Source organism: Nothoprocta perdicaria, unplaced genomic scaffold (genome assembly GCF_003342845.1).
Source record: "Nothoprocta perdicaria isolate Ctin4 unplaced genomic scaffold, notPer1 scaffold_33, whole genome shotgun sequence".
Classification (NCBI taxonomy): Eukaryota; Metazoa; Chordata; class Aves; order Tinamiformes; family Tinamidae; genus Nothoprocta; species Nothoprocta perdicaria.
The window spans coordinates 2,857,460-2,871,793 of NW_020455566.1; the positions used below are offsets into that span (position 1 = coordinate 2,857,460).

General features: G+C 47.5%; 2 protein-coding genes across 2 annotated transcripts in view; one reads left to right on the top strand and one right to left on the bottom strand.

Annotated features, from left to right (window-relative positions):
• Positions 1–1,685, bottom strand: part of BSDC1 (BSD domain containing 1) — a 6,931-nt gene extending 5,246 nt beyond the window's left edge. The window contains exons 1-4 of the mRNA XM_026043564.1: positions 1,630–1,685; positions 1,126–1,242; positions 464–634; positions 307–361 (exon numbers count right to left, since the gene is read on the bottom strand). Of these exons, the coding sequence (XP_025899349.1) occupies positions 307–361; positions 464–634; positions 1,126–1,221 (322 nt within the window). The 5' untranslated portion in view covers positions 1,222–1,242; positions 1,630–1,685. The remainder of the gene's footprint in view (positions 1–306; positions 362–463; positions 635–1,125; positions 1,243–1,629) is intronic.
• Positions 1,686–2,184: 499 nt separating this feature from the next.
• Positions 2,185–14,334, top strand: part of ZBTB8A (zinc finger and BTB domain containing 8A) — a 26,442-nt gene continuing 14,292 nt past the window's right edge. The window contains exons 1-4 of the mRNA XM_026043498.1: positions 2,185–3,061; positions 5,465–5,643; positions 5,901–6,214; positions 8,353–8,462. Coding sequence (XP_025899283.1) covers positions 2,185–3,061; positions 5,465–5,643; positions 5,901–6,214; positions 8,353–8,462 — 1,480 coding nt within the window. The remainder of the gene's footprint in view (positions 3,062–5,464; positions 5,644–5,900; positions 6,215–8,352; positions 8,463–14,334) is intronic.

Below are 14,334 nucleotides of genomic sequence, written 5' to 3' on the forward strand. Positions count from 1 at the left end.
GCGGACCTCTCGCTGGCCCCTGCGGACCTCTCGCTGGCCCCTGCGGACCTCTCGCTGGCCCCAGCAGCTAGGACGTGATTCCCAAGCTGGATGCAGTCACAGCAGAGCACCCAGGAGAGGAGGGAACAGGAGGAGCTCTTTACAATTCGCGAGCAAAGCACAGGTTAGTCCTCAAGGTGACAGATGTGCTCTCTAGCACTGGTGACCCGGGCTAAAGTCAAACCAGCAGGACGGTGGCTGAGAATCCCCGGGCACCCCGGGGACACCCAGGGACACCCAGAGCAGCAGTGCCGGCCCCGCACGCACCGTCAGGTTCGTTGCAGTAGGTGGCCGGGTCGGACTGAAGGCTGTAGAGACGAGCCTGGAGCAGAGCAGGGGAGGGAAGCGCCGTGAGCGCCGGAGCAGCTGGGCCCAAAGGGGAGGCCTCTGCCCCCAGCTGGAAGCGCCCAGCAGGGACACCCACCTTGGCACTGTCATAGGGCTCCGTGGTACCTGTCGGCGTTGCCATCAGCGTTATGACATCGCAGTCGATGGTCTTATCTGGCGAAGGAGCAAACGTGTCCGAGATGACGCCCAGGAAGTCAGAGAGCCCTTTCCTCACCTTTTCTGTTGCACCTGAAGAAACCTCCGTCCTCTTGAAGAGGGAAGTAAAAACACAGCATAAAAACCAGCACCTGAGGTGACAAGACAACTCTCAGGGTCTTTTGTGGCTTGGTTCCTTTGCAAAAGGATTATTTTTTACCCTTCAAACAGATGCTAGTGAGCCAACTGCACAGGCAGGGCTGGGCCATGCATGTGATAACAGGAACTCGCCGCAGGTGGTGGCGATAAACTGGTGATAAACTGGCAATAAGGGAACCAACACCAGGCTGGGAGACGGGAAAGAGACCGCACATGGCACAGAGAGAAGGAAAACATGGGAACCTTCTCCTGTCTCCAAAGGTATTTTCTCCATAACACAACAAGAAAGTCACGCAGGGCTTAGTACTGAATTTGGATAGGGAAAAGCTGGGGGCTGAAGGGCAGGTTGAGGAAGCTGCAAGCTGCTCAGAAAGGGCTGTGTGCTCCAGGGCGGGAGCGACCCGCGGCGCAGGGAGCCGCGCAGGGAGCCGCGCGCCCGCTCACCGCCAGCCTGTCCTTGACCACGCTGGCCGTGGCCGCGATGGTGCAGGCCGTGTCGTGCTGCACCACCTGCGTGAACTCCGCCAGGTCCCGCTTCATGAACTCCAGGGCTTCCGAGGACTGTGGGGAGAGACGGGCAGAGTGCGCGGGCGCCTGAGGAGGCGGCGGCGGCGCCGCGAGCCCCACGGCGAGCCCCACACCGCGGGCCGTGAAGCTCTTTCCCCGCCGTGGGCTCCGTGATTGAGCACCGGGCAGGCTCGGACACAGCGCGGACACGAGGACAAGGGGCAGCCAGGCCCAAGCGGGCCAGCGGGCGGGATCTGCGATGCCAAGAAGGGGGTAAAACCGGCTCGGGCAGAGCCCTGCTGTGTCCGTGCCCGGTAAGCGGCGGCAGCGGCGCCTGCGCGGAGGGGAGGCCGCGCGGAGCGGGGCCGCGGGGGCCCTCGGGCCGGTCCCCGCTCCCGGGGCCGCCGCCGGGAGCGCCGGGGGTCCCGGGCCGCCTCCTACCTTCTCCTTGACGGCCTGGTAGCTCTGCTGCAGCCAGCTCCGCCACCAGCCCGCGTCCTCCCTGCGGGGACACGCGCGTCAGGGACCGGGAACCGGGGAGAACCGGGGGGAACCGGGGAGAACCGGGGGGAACCGGGGGGAACCGGGGGGAACCGGGGGGAACCGGGGGGAACCGCCCCGCCCCCCGGGCCCTGCCGCCCCCCGGGCCCCGGCGCCGCGCTCACCCCTCCGCCATCTTGCCCGCGTGACGTCACCACTATTTACCGACCCCTCACCCCGCAGGCTCCGCCCCCGGGGCGGTGCCGGGCGGGGGAAGACGGCGGGGCGGGGCGGCCTTCGCGGGCGTGGCGTCACTTCCGCTTTCCGCGAGCGGCGGCGGTACGGCGGCCGGCGGGGAAGGTGAGGACGGGAGCGGGGCCGGCTGAGACCGGGGCTGCGCTACGGGAGCCGGGCGGGGGTTGCGGGTCCCGGCCGCGCGTCCCGGTGCGCGGCGGTAACGGCCCCGGTAACGGCCCCGGTAACGGCCCCGGTAACGGCCGCGGTTTGGCAGGCGCGATGGAGATGCAGTCGTACTACGCGAAGCTGCTGGGCGAGCTCAACGAGCAGCGCAAGCGGGACTTCTTCTGCGACTGCAGCATCATCGTGGAGGGGCGCATCTTCAAGGCGCACAAGAACATCCTCTTCGCCAACAGCGGCTACTTCCGCGCGCTCCTCATCCACTACATCCAGGACAGCGGGCGCCACAGCACGGCCTCGCTCGACATCGTCACCTCCGACGCCTTCTCCGTCATCCTCGACTTCCTCTACTCGGGCAAGCTGGACCTGTGCGGGGAGAACGTCATCGAGGTCATGTCGGCGGCCAGCTACTTGCAGATGACCGACGTGGTCAACTTCTGTAAGGCCTACATCAGGTCCTCGCTGGATATCTGCCGCAAGATCGAGCGGGAAGCCGCCTTCTACCAGGCCGACAGCGAGGGCGGCGCCGCGTCGGGCTCCAAGAGCCAGTGCTCCGCGTCCTCGCTGCGGGAGACGGAGCGGGATTGCGAGTGCCGGCGGGATGCGCCCTGCGGCTGCCGCCCCTTGGAGCTCGTGACGCGGGAGCCGGCGAGCAGCGGCGACGGCGTCAACTCCTCGCTGCCCAAGGAGCCCAAGGTGGAGCTGGACGCGGACGCGCGGCTGCCGCAGTATCCGCCGCCGCTGTCCCTGGAGCACCTGGACGAGGGGCTGCCCGGCGCGCCGCCCGCGGACCTGCCCTGCAACAGCTACCACATGAAGCAGTTCCTGGAGGCCCTGCTGCGCAGCGGCGCCGCGCAGAGGAAGGACGACGTCGTCCACCACATCGTGCGCGGCCTCGAGGGCAGGCCCGACGACGCGGCCGCGGCCGTGAGCTCCGTCATGGACATGCACGGCGACTGGTACGGGGAGGACGCAGGTGAGGGGGCACAGCCGGGTCGATCCGGGAGGAAGCCGCTGCTTGTTGACGCTCAATTAACGCTCCCCGCGTTAATTGAATGGTTGCTCTCGTTCTCGTGCAGGAAAATAGTGCTAAGTTTTATGCCTAGCAAAATAAACTGTTGTTGTGGAGTTCCAAAGAAAGCTGTACTCGTTTGTTCAGTGCAGCACTTGAGAGGTAAGTATTTCTGGTAGTATTTACAGGCTTTTTGAAGCAGATCCTGGAACGTGATGGTGCTGACTCTGCTTTAATAAACAATCTCACCTAGAACCTTATTGGAAGGTCAGGTGCACATTACAAGACAGTCTTTATTGCATAATTTCAGTGGGTTAAAAAGCAGAGAGAAAACTATGCTCTGAGGAGATGATGTTCTGTAGAGCCTGGCACATCAGAGTGGCTCTTCAGTGGCTGTCACCTAATCAGTCTGCTCGCTGATACTTTGAACTTCAGAAAGGCAGGAATCAATTTTATTCAATATGAAGTGCTACCTTGAATGTCTTTAATGCCTAAATATCTGAAGCTCTGGAAGCTTTAAATTCTGCACGGTGTTGAGTATAGGCTTTCTCTTCTAGAGGCAGGCTCTGTTTGGGACTGCTGGCAGGTGGTTTTCACCAGCCTGGTGCCTGTTAGGTTCTTAGCACGGGTTGTTGGGGCCCGCAGGGGTGCGTGGCCGTACATCTCTTGAAGTGGACGCTGAGGATTTGGGCATTTGACCTCTTCCAGCAGTGCTGGAGCAGCCCTTGCCTTGCACCGACCCTCTCACGAGGCAGGAGGCTGCTCTGGGGTTAGGGGCTTTGAGGATGCAACGAGCTCTGCAGAGATGCGGGCAGCACCGTGGAAATCTGTAGGAGATCTAGGCAGCAGGCTGGCATTTGTACCATCCCCAGCTCAAGCCTGCATATGTGACCTTAAAGGCAATAAAAGCAATGCATTCTCCTCTTAGCTTTATCAGATGTATTATTTTAAAACAAATAATCAGTTGCAAAGCTTCACCAAAAGACAGAAGTTACCACAAGAGAGTACTGTCCCAGATCCTATCTTCACCTTTTAAGTGTTGCAGCAAGGCAGGGGCATCTAACAGAATGACTGTACTTATTATTTTCCTCTTAAAATCTTCCAATGGTTAGTGTAGCATTGAAACGTTTCTAAAATTGGATAGAGAACATAAGGTGTTACCACAACATACTAGAAATGTTAAAGCTAGAAGAAACAACCCCCTTCCCTTTAGCTAATGTTTCTCTGCTAAAAATGCTCATCACAAGCATACAGTAGAACGGGAATATCTCTTCACTGCTTTTAGTGCTCCTGGTTTCTTCGGCGTTTTCACGAGAAACAACCATGAAGGCAGGTCCTGATAAACAAAAGAATGACTCTCTCATACACTCAAGCTTTTTGAATGCAAGACAGATGAGGTAAATACCGTTTAACTTTAAGTATCCGCATCTGTTCTAGGTCTCCTGGTTGGCTTCCTAGCTGGTGGAGGGCAAACAGGCACCTCTGGAGAGCAGTGGTACTTATCCGGGGGCAGAGACTGTCAACCTTTTAGAGCTCTAGAGCTGGGCTACTGAATTGCTCCTGAAGGCTACAAGTCAATTCTAAACACTTTTTTTTTTTTCACACTGAAGTGGACAAAGCTTAATGTAAAGGATACCCCGAAGCTGCAACTCGTAGCTATTCGGGGCCTCGCAGCTCAATATGGAAATGCTTTCCTGAATCTGTACTTAATCACTGCACCAGTACTTAGTCACTGCATCTGACTTCATAAATTAGAACGTTTTGTGAATGTAGACTGATTCTAGGAAAAGTAAAACAAACTGCTAGCTTAGTATATTATCTTTCACCTGCTATTTCCAGTAGAGGCTAAAATGAATGAGAGTAGAAAAAAAGCTTCATCTTTTTAGATGGGTTCACCCCATCTAAATTAATGCACCATGTAAAAGCATGCAGAAAGTTGTGCACTGCCTCTGCCTGGGGTTTATGGTAAAGATTCTAATATCTAAGGCTGTTCAATGCTAATGGCATTAAAAGAAAAAGAGTTTTGGTGGCTGGAATAGCAGAAAGGCTCTAAACACATTTTTATGGCACTTATTTAAATGGCTTTTTAAAATAAGGCTAATTTGTCTTTCTGTTGTGAGCCAAGTCGCTCAGAATTGTGATCCACAGGAGTATAGTCAACCTGGTTTTCAAGGGACTTGATCGTCTGCAGCTGCAGTCATGTTTTCTGAAACTGCACAGCCTACAGAAACTCCAGGTAAGCCAAATACAGGAGGGAAAAGAGCAGTTAACCTTGAGTCAGGTTTGCAGTGAGGAGGAGGGCAAGAAGCCAACAGAGCTAGCGCGGCTGCACTGCTTAATCTAACGCGCTGTTTTTTTCCTCACAAGGTGATGTGTTAGTTGTGCCAATCAAGCTTCACAAATGTCCATTCTGTCCCTACACGGCTAAACAAAAAGGAATACTAAAACGGCACATTCGCTCTCACACAGGTGAGAGGCCCTACCCCTGTGAGACATGTGGGAAGCGTTTCACTCGGCAGGAGCACCTCCGGAGCCACGCTTTAAGTGTAAGTTTGAGAGACGGCGCTATTAGGAGAGTAAAAAATAAAGAAGGTCTTTGTTCACAATCATTATGTTAGCCTAGATGAGAAATATCCATCCTATTTTGAATTATGATGTCAGATGAACTTTGCTAATAGTAAGTTTAGGCATCTGCCGTATAGATTAAGTGCAGATGCCTTCTTATGCAAACTACCTCCTTGGAAAAGGCTACGGTGAGAAGGCAGATGGAGTTTTTACTGTGATGTTTTGGTTTTGTCTGTAGGTGCATCGATCAAACAAGCCAATTATCTGCAAGGGCTGCAGGAGAACGTTCACAAGCAGCATGTCGCAAGGGCTGCGACGCTTTGGCTTGTGCGAGAGCTGCATGTGCGTGACCACCACCCACGAGGACTCCATGCCCATTAACCTCAGCCTAATGGAAGCCTCCTCGGAAGGCCAGGATAAGGGCGATCCAGACAACGACTGGCCCATATATGTGGAGTCCGGAGAGGAAAACGATCCCGCTGATGACGATGATGCCGATGGTGACGATAAGCAGGAAATCCACAGGAGCTTATCAGACCGAGAAACACTTATGTAGCAACAAGACAAGAGTGGGAGGACTTCAGGGGTCTTCCTGACAGAGGATTTGGAAAACTGGGTATTTGTCCAGTTAGACTGTACTGATTTTTTTTTTTATCATTCCATTTTTTAAAAAGAACAGTGAGGAGAATTGGAATTTTTAATACTTTGAAGCTTTCAGTGCTGTGCACCAGAATTCTCTAGAGAATCTTCTGTCTGGGGGTCCACAGAGGTGGTACTTGAACAATCTCCCATTGTGTCTCTGCATCCCAACTTTAAGGAAGAGGGCACATTTTGCAGGTGGAACATCTCTGAGTTATTTTGATACCAGGTTTCTTCCAGTTCTGTTGTCGTGGCCCTTATTCCCTTCTTTCAAACAGGCAAGGTCTTCTCTTGGAAGAGATGTAGATTAAAAGAAAAGTCCAAATTAGCTTGGGCTTGTCCAAACTAAGCTGTGATCCTTCTGTGTTAGGATGATATTATTGAAACTGTAAACCTTAGCTGTTTGTTTAGACAGGGTTTGACCTGGAAACCAGGATAGACGACCAAGACTAACAAAAAATATGCTGCAGATAAAAGTATAGACAGTAAGAATAAATATATTTCAGATATCTTCAGTCATAGATATTTTGCAGCCAGCTGCTTTTTCTGAATTATCACTGTATCTGCCTCATCTGAACTACAGATCTTCATATGTGTCTTTAATGACATTTAGATAACACCAGATCTGGCTTAAGAAATGTGAAGCACACTTAGCAGATGTTATAACTTTATAATTCCTAATGCTGCAGTCAGTCAGTTGATAATAAGTGATCTGTCCAATTCTCTTTTATTTTTTTTACACCAGGAGTTGTAATCCAATCCTGTCAATTGGATTACTTAGGGGTTCCAATTCTAGTAAGTTAAATATCCAGATTCACAGCTGATGTAACTGAGGAGCAGCTAAATATCTGAGCTATGCATTGTGAAACAGCTCGGTATACCTCTTTGAAGCAACTGGGCAGAAAAAAATCAGAAATCTGTACTAATTTTTGTATGCAAAACCTTTTCTATTACGCTATTTCAGTCTTTGGCAATCCTCTTCATTGTTTACATTGTTTTGCAGATTTATCCAAGTCCTGTTTGGTTAAAACTCCAGCGTGGACCTCCTGTTTCCGCTGCTGGGGTAAAGGTTGGTTTTCAAAGGAGGTGAGGTCACGTTACATTTTCTGTACCAAATTGATTTAAGCTGTGAAAGTTGAGCTGGGGACCTTTAGGAGTAAATGCCCCCCCACCAGAAAGCCTATTTGTTCATGAATAACCTGCTGTTTCCCAGAGAAGAAACTATTGAAAAGATTCTGTGAAGTAGGACAGTATAGAGTTAATACTTTTAAGTGTTTAATGAAAAGACAGATTGTATATGAGTCTTTCTAGCTGCAGTTAAGTGCTAGATCAGAGAAGACTGGAGCCAGATATAGCTGGTAAAGAGTGTGTTCTTCTGACTTAACATGACAATATTTCTTGAGGTTTTAAAGAAATACTTCACAGCAGGGAGACATGCAATGAAACCTGCTGAGGGGGGAAGTCCTCCAGTTTAACCAGCTGTTTTTGTATATCTTGTGCTTTTATTTCACATAGAACCTGAACTGTTCTCGTTCTGTATCAGCTTCATTCCACAGAGGAGCAATAATCCTGTTGCAATATCACAATGTACTTGAGCAGAAGTGACTCTCATATCACAGATGTGGTTAGGAAGTCATTGCCAGATCAAGTAGGGTGAGGAAAGAAGAAATAAGCAAAAAGGTAACTTGTTTGAAAAGAAGCTATGTTATTAATGATTCATAAAAACAGCAGAAGGTAAATAGACTTGTTTTGAAATATCTGTCTACATCTTTGGTCTTGATAATTGCCACATTCTCGGGAAGCACTTTTCAGTGGCATCGCTTCCTGAGTTTATTTTCTGAAACTTCAATTGAGCAGGCAAGATAGGACCTCTAAGATGGGCTCTTTTTAGTTGCACTCTTGAGTTTTAAAACTTTCACCCTCTTCTAGATCATTTATAGATTGGGAGCTTGCAATAGCTGAACACTATCATAGTGACACTAGAATGAAGTATCGAGGCAAAGTTTTCAAAAACATTCTGGACTCTATAGTCCTTATTTTCATCTCTGAAGAGAAACCTTCAAAAAGACAGTTCATGTAGGGGCCAAATTTGGAACAGAGCTCTTTGGAAAATGCCACTATCATTTTGAGTGCCAAGAATCTTTGAATACCTACACAAAAGGTGGGCTTCCAAATCGTACAGGCACATTTGAGCTCGCTCACTCCCCCAGCTCACTGTTATGACTGTTTTTGTTAAGCCATCCAACTTCAGAGTGCTTTTTGGTATTTGATAAAGGAGGAACTTGTGTGTGTGAAAGCACCCGAAAGGCACTCATGGTATCTGTGATTGCTGGGAGACTACCTACCATAATGAAAGTGGAGTAGGAATGTAAATAGGGAGCTGAAATGGTGTTTAGGGACTAGGCATCCCAATCTCTGGTGGTTCGAGCAGAATGCCAGCTCCTTGTAAATACTGTAGAAGACATGGACTGTGTTGGGCATGGTGCTGGCTAGTGTCACAGTGACTGTGGGATGATTTAGCCACTGTGGGACTGTGCTGAGGTGCGGACTCGGAAATGGTGAGGACGCTTAGAGAAGGGAAAATTAAACTCGCCTGAAAGTCTCTGTGACGTAGAGTTAAGAGCTACAGGAAAGGCTGCAGAGAGCTGCAGCCCCCAACCTGCCTTGTGGCTCTTAGAGATTGTTGTTGTGTGTCTTGTGCGTAGAAAATGGAGCTGTGTTAACTTCTGTGTAACACGGGGTGAGGGGTGGGAGGGGGAGACGTTACGTTCGCGTTGCAGATTGGAAGTGACCCCAGAATTGATGTTGACTGTTGATCTGTCATATTGTGCTATTTTGTTTTTGATGGAGTCCTTTAGCCTTTGTATTTAGTAGAAGAGGGCGTAATTTGCTCACTGTGTTGTGACCATGTTCATGTCAATGTTTGCTGTGCTTTCCACCTAGTTTTTTTGATGTTTTCCTGAAATCTTCCAGTGTAAATCCAGCCTCTACAAGCTTTGAGAAGATGACGAGGCCGTTTTAAAAGGTTCCTATGGTGCTTAATGAAGAATCAAAAATAATGTTTTTAGAAAACTTATTTCTAATATCTTTCTCAAAGTTTTTAAAAGGCCATGTAGGCTGCATATCTTAAAGATTTAGCTCTGTGTAACCCACTTTGTTTAGGAATATACATTACAATGTACTTTTGCACATAATTGCACTGTATTTCACTAAAGGAATACATGCTGCACTGGTATTAATACTGTGTTTTACCTCTTGGTGCAAGACCTTGTAAATCTTCCAAATGTGGTCATTTAGTTTTCAGATGTTTTGTAAGGCAGTTTCATAACTGGAGTCCTTTAGTCTAGTTTAAATGATGTATTCTTATAAATTAAAACTTTATTTGTGGAAGTGACTTAACTATAACAGTGGATCTTGGAGCACTTTAGAGGTTTCTGATTGTCTAGAAAAAAAATGCATTGAGAGGATAGCTTTGATTTGATTTAACATTCACAAAGGTGACTAAGATATAGGTTAAGCCCTACATTTAAATTTCTGGGAATTAAAGATGAATAAACGCATTGTTAGCACAAGCCATCATGCAAGCAAAAATATTTGTGTTGGAAAAAGATTAAGATGATGCTGTCAACTTAAAATCTAGCCAACTGATTTTGTTTTGATTTGAAATGATTTTATTTGTTTTCCTACCAGTTTTTGTAGTTTCAAAATTATTTTAACTTTTTAAATTTTTTCTTTTAAAGCTTTCTCCTTTTTTATGCTATGGGAGAGTCCATGAAACTGGGAAGCAGTCACTGACGCTGCCCAGAAGAAAACGCTGTCAAATATCTACAATAAAAAGCCAGGAGGGAGGTAGAGGGAGAAAAAATCCTAGGTCACTCTGCAATAATAGTGGATATTTCACTTTTTTTTTTAATTCTGCTTTTACAGAATATGTTTAAAAAGCTATATTTATATGTTTATTTAGAATATCTTCCATCAATGGAAGATACTATATTTAATAAACCTTTTCTTTTCACTGTTTTCATTTAAGCAGTGAAATCTGTCATTTTTTATTTTATTGGGGATCTTTATGTTAATATTTTTGCGTTTCGGAAGTGCCTGTTGTGCTATCTGCCCTTAAAGGACAGAAAGTAAAATAATCCATAGGGGCTTTAGCTAATTACTTTAATTTACCAGCACGAGATCTTTCCAATAGCAACATCCACCATGAATTGGCACGACTGTTATAGGAATCAGCTGATCAATTAGTAAATAGGAATTCTATAGAGAAGGAAAAGAAAAATAAAGTAAAATAGAGTGAAATAAAAATAAAAGGAAAATAGAATAGAATGCTATAGTGTTATTTTGCCCTGAATATCCAGGGGGCCTCTCAACCTTCCAAGGAGTGACCTTAGCCCAGGGTCCAGTTTTGTTGTTAGTGTTTTACTTGCTCACCAGTGCCTGGGAACTATTCCCATTTCAAAACCTGTTTAGTACTGATTTTTTAAAAAAAATCATTAAAGCTTTTTCTGTTAAAAGGTTATGTTTTTAGACTTCAGTTTTTTGGATATAGTAGAAGTTGACAGTGCTTTCTGACCTTTAATGTACATACACGAGTGATTAGACTTATCTCAAACATACACTGTTTTAAAATAGTAATTGGTACAAATAATGCTTTCTTCTGTACCATCTGAATCTGAGACATTTGAAATTGTTATCTCTGCTTTCTGTAAACAACCATCTTTCATATTTTTGACTTCTAGCTGTGTTTAACAAACTTTTAAAAGAAATACGACTTTTTAAGAATGTCCCAGGACATGCAAAATATGGAAACCTAAAAAACAAAGGCAACTCTGCAGTATTTAGACAATTCACAGTATGCTCTGAACCCAGCAGACCTTTGCAAATTTAATAGCTGGACAGTTTCCACAGATCAGCAATATAGAAATTGCACTGCCATTTAACTAGAGCTGCCGGATTTGCCAGTTACCTGTCTTGATGTTGAGATGTCTGTGTGTATAAAAATAAATACAACCAAAGTTGACAATTATTGTGCATCATCGCCATACAAGCAACTTACCCTTTTAAAAGGTGGGGATCAGATCTTTTAAGTTTTTTTTTTTCCCCTACAGTGGTGCGTTACTGAATTTGTCTTTATTGTATGTTTAATTGTACATGTACTATATATGTTGATATCCATGTAAGTAGTCTTGTTCTTTTATAGGTAAAGAACAGAAAATATTAAAAATCTAACATTAAGTGCATTTTTTCCACTTCCCACAGAAAGGGTAGGTACTGCAGTTAGGTATCTGAGTAATCACCTTGTGAGATGTTTTTTTGTTTGAGAATGCACTTTAACAAAGATTTGCCAGGGTTACTTTGGGGGAAGAGACCTGGATTCAGCAAGACTTGGATTTTGTGACTTTTTAAAGTCTTGCTTGTACAGTATTCCCTAAAAGGCACCCTACCAACCTCTCCTTTGAAACGGTTAATCTCACATTGCTGTGCCAGGCAGGTCCTCTACATAGTTGCCGAGTTTATTCCCATTGGATGGGCTCTCCAAGCAGTATCTCATCTTCAAGTGGAGCTTTCTTGGCCAGGAACAGTAACTCAAAAAGTACAAAAGCAAAGCACTAGATGAACTAACTGAAGACACTTCTAGAATCCGGGCATTGTTTATGATGTACTGTTATGCAAAGCAGGATGAAATTAATCCCTATGCAAGAGAAAACCAGGAGTAAGTTTCTTGGAAGCAGTGAGTTGACCTCATGACAAGTTACTGAAGGACTCTGACCAAAGCACTTGCAGCCTCTTTGAAAAATTCTAATTAAAACTACTCTAGATAGCGCTGCATTTTTTCCTGCTTTTTAAATTCGATGAGCCCGTCCCTAATAGATGGGGAACCCTTGAGGTCTCACTGGCATTCCTACAAAGTGCCTTGCTTGGCTCACACTGGTACGAGTGCGAGCTCAAGTCTCTCTTGTGACCTGGTCCAGCATCCCCTATAACATTCACCCTTTTTGCATCTTCAACACCCTATGGCAAGAAATTCTGGTGTCTAGCAGAAGGTATTAAGAGGATAACCATGTTTTCTTTGCTCTATCTGTCCCCAAATAACTTCATTTGATACCACCTTGTTCTTATCCTGGAATAAGAAGTGAACAATCAGTGCTGCTCATCTACTTGGGTCTTCCTAGACTTTCATCTTACCTTCACCCGCCTCATTTTTTTCCCGTTTGGAGATTCCATTCAATACAGGCATTCACACAAAGCTGTTCCAGATTTAGTATAATTTCTCTTTCACTTTTCTGAACTGTTTCACACACTGGTGGATCCTCCTCGAGAGGAGAGACACCTGAACTGTGTATTCAGCAATCAGGTGTGTCCTGCTGAGTACTGGAAGAGCTAAAGCAGCCCGATACTGGAATTCTGTTGGTGATCCTGAAAGGGGAATGATGCGGAGGAAGAGAGTTACTAATGGTTCCCCATACTGGCTTTGGAATCAGTTCATCTAATACATCATTTAGAGTTTGACATAAAAGCATGATACAATCTTACCAAATTTGCAGATGACATTGTAAGGAATTGCCAATACTATGCAAAATGGAATGTGCACCGGGTAAACTAGTGTCTTTTTTGGACTATACTGACAGAGCTGGGGAAGAAACAATGGTACAAAATGCAAAATTCATGACTTGGGATAGAAAAATACATGTCACAAGCTATTGGAGACAGGCCTATGCACCCACTGATGACAGGATGACTATGAAACAGCATTGCAACGTGGTTCAAAAGGGATACAGCAGAATCAAATGTCTTCAGTTGGTGAGAATGAATAACATTGTTCCAGGCAAGGGAGTTTTGTGTCAAATACTGGTTAAGCTGCGATGGCTTTTATGTTCAAGAATGATAAGTGTAAATGGGCAGGTCTTATGGAAGATTCAAGTGTGCACCCTGCATATCAAAGTTTGAAAGAAGATGGAATCCACAGAACTAAGGAAGAACATTAAAAAAGGGTGAATTAAGTTGTTGATACATATTGTCACAACAAATAGGGATATAAAGGGGTATGACAATGTGTATGGGATGCTGAGAGATCAAATCTAATTGTGAGAGGAAAGTCTCTAGATAACTTTCCTTTTTCCCCGTGCTTGGGAAAGGAACGTAAATTGTTTCAAGATGGAATGTCTTGAGTTTGAGGAAGGGAGGGCTAAAAGGGACACAAAGGATATGGCCAAGGCAGCGTGGCTCCCGTGGGAAAAGAAGTATTTGTGTGAAATACTTGGGGTGTCAGAGCACAGAAAAGACCCTGCTGGTAAGAGCAGGAAAGAGAGAGAGGTTCCAAACTTCAAGTGAGAGAAGGTGAGAGGCTTCAAAAGAGGATTCCAGACATTATGGTTTCTTGGGAAGATAATGGAGATAGGGAAAAAAAAAAAAAAAGGAAAAAAAAAGAATAAATCTGTGCTTGAGGAAGCTGCGGGCAGCGCGGGAAGGGTTTGGGTGGCCCTTGCTCTGCATGGAGGTGTGAGGAGGAGGCGCGCGGCGCAGGGCGCGCGGGCGGAGGGCGCTGCCGGCTGCGCCTGCGAGCGGCGCGTTGCCCCTTTAACTGTGTCCCCAGCCCGCGGGCGTCTCTGTCCAACGCCCACGTCAGCAAATACCTTTTGTTTCTCTCCCGTTCGGGCTTCCAGGGCTCGCGGCCGCGGGAGCAACGCGCTGCCTTCGCCCGCACGGAGCCCCGCGCCGGGGGCCGGGGATCCCGCGTCCAGCGCCCGCTCCTCCCCGCCGAGCGGCAGCGGCGCCCGCAGCCACCCGCACAGCAGCCGGTAAGCGGCGGCTCCCTCTCTCCCGCCCGCCGGCAGGCCGGGCAGGGCGCCGGGATTCGGGGCGGGAAGGGCCCCGGAGCGAGGCTGCTGCGGGGGGAGCTCGCGGGGCTCCGCAGCCGGAGCCGCCCGCTGCCCGGGCCGGGAGGCAGCCGCGCGGGCGCCATTTGCAGCCCCGGGCGCGGCTGCGAGGAGCCGGCGCCGCAACAAAGGGCTGCGCGGGAGCGGGGCGGC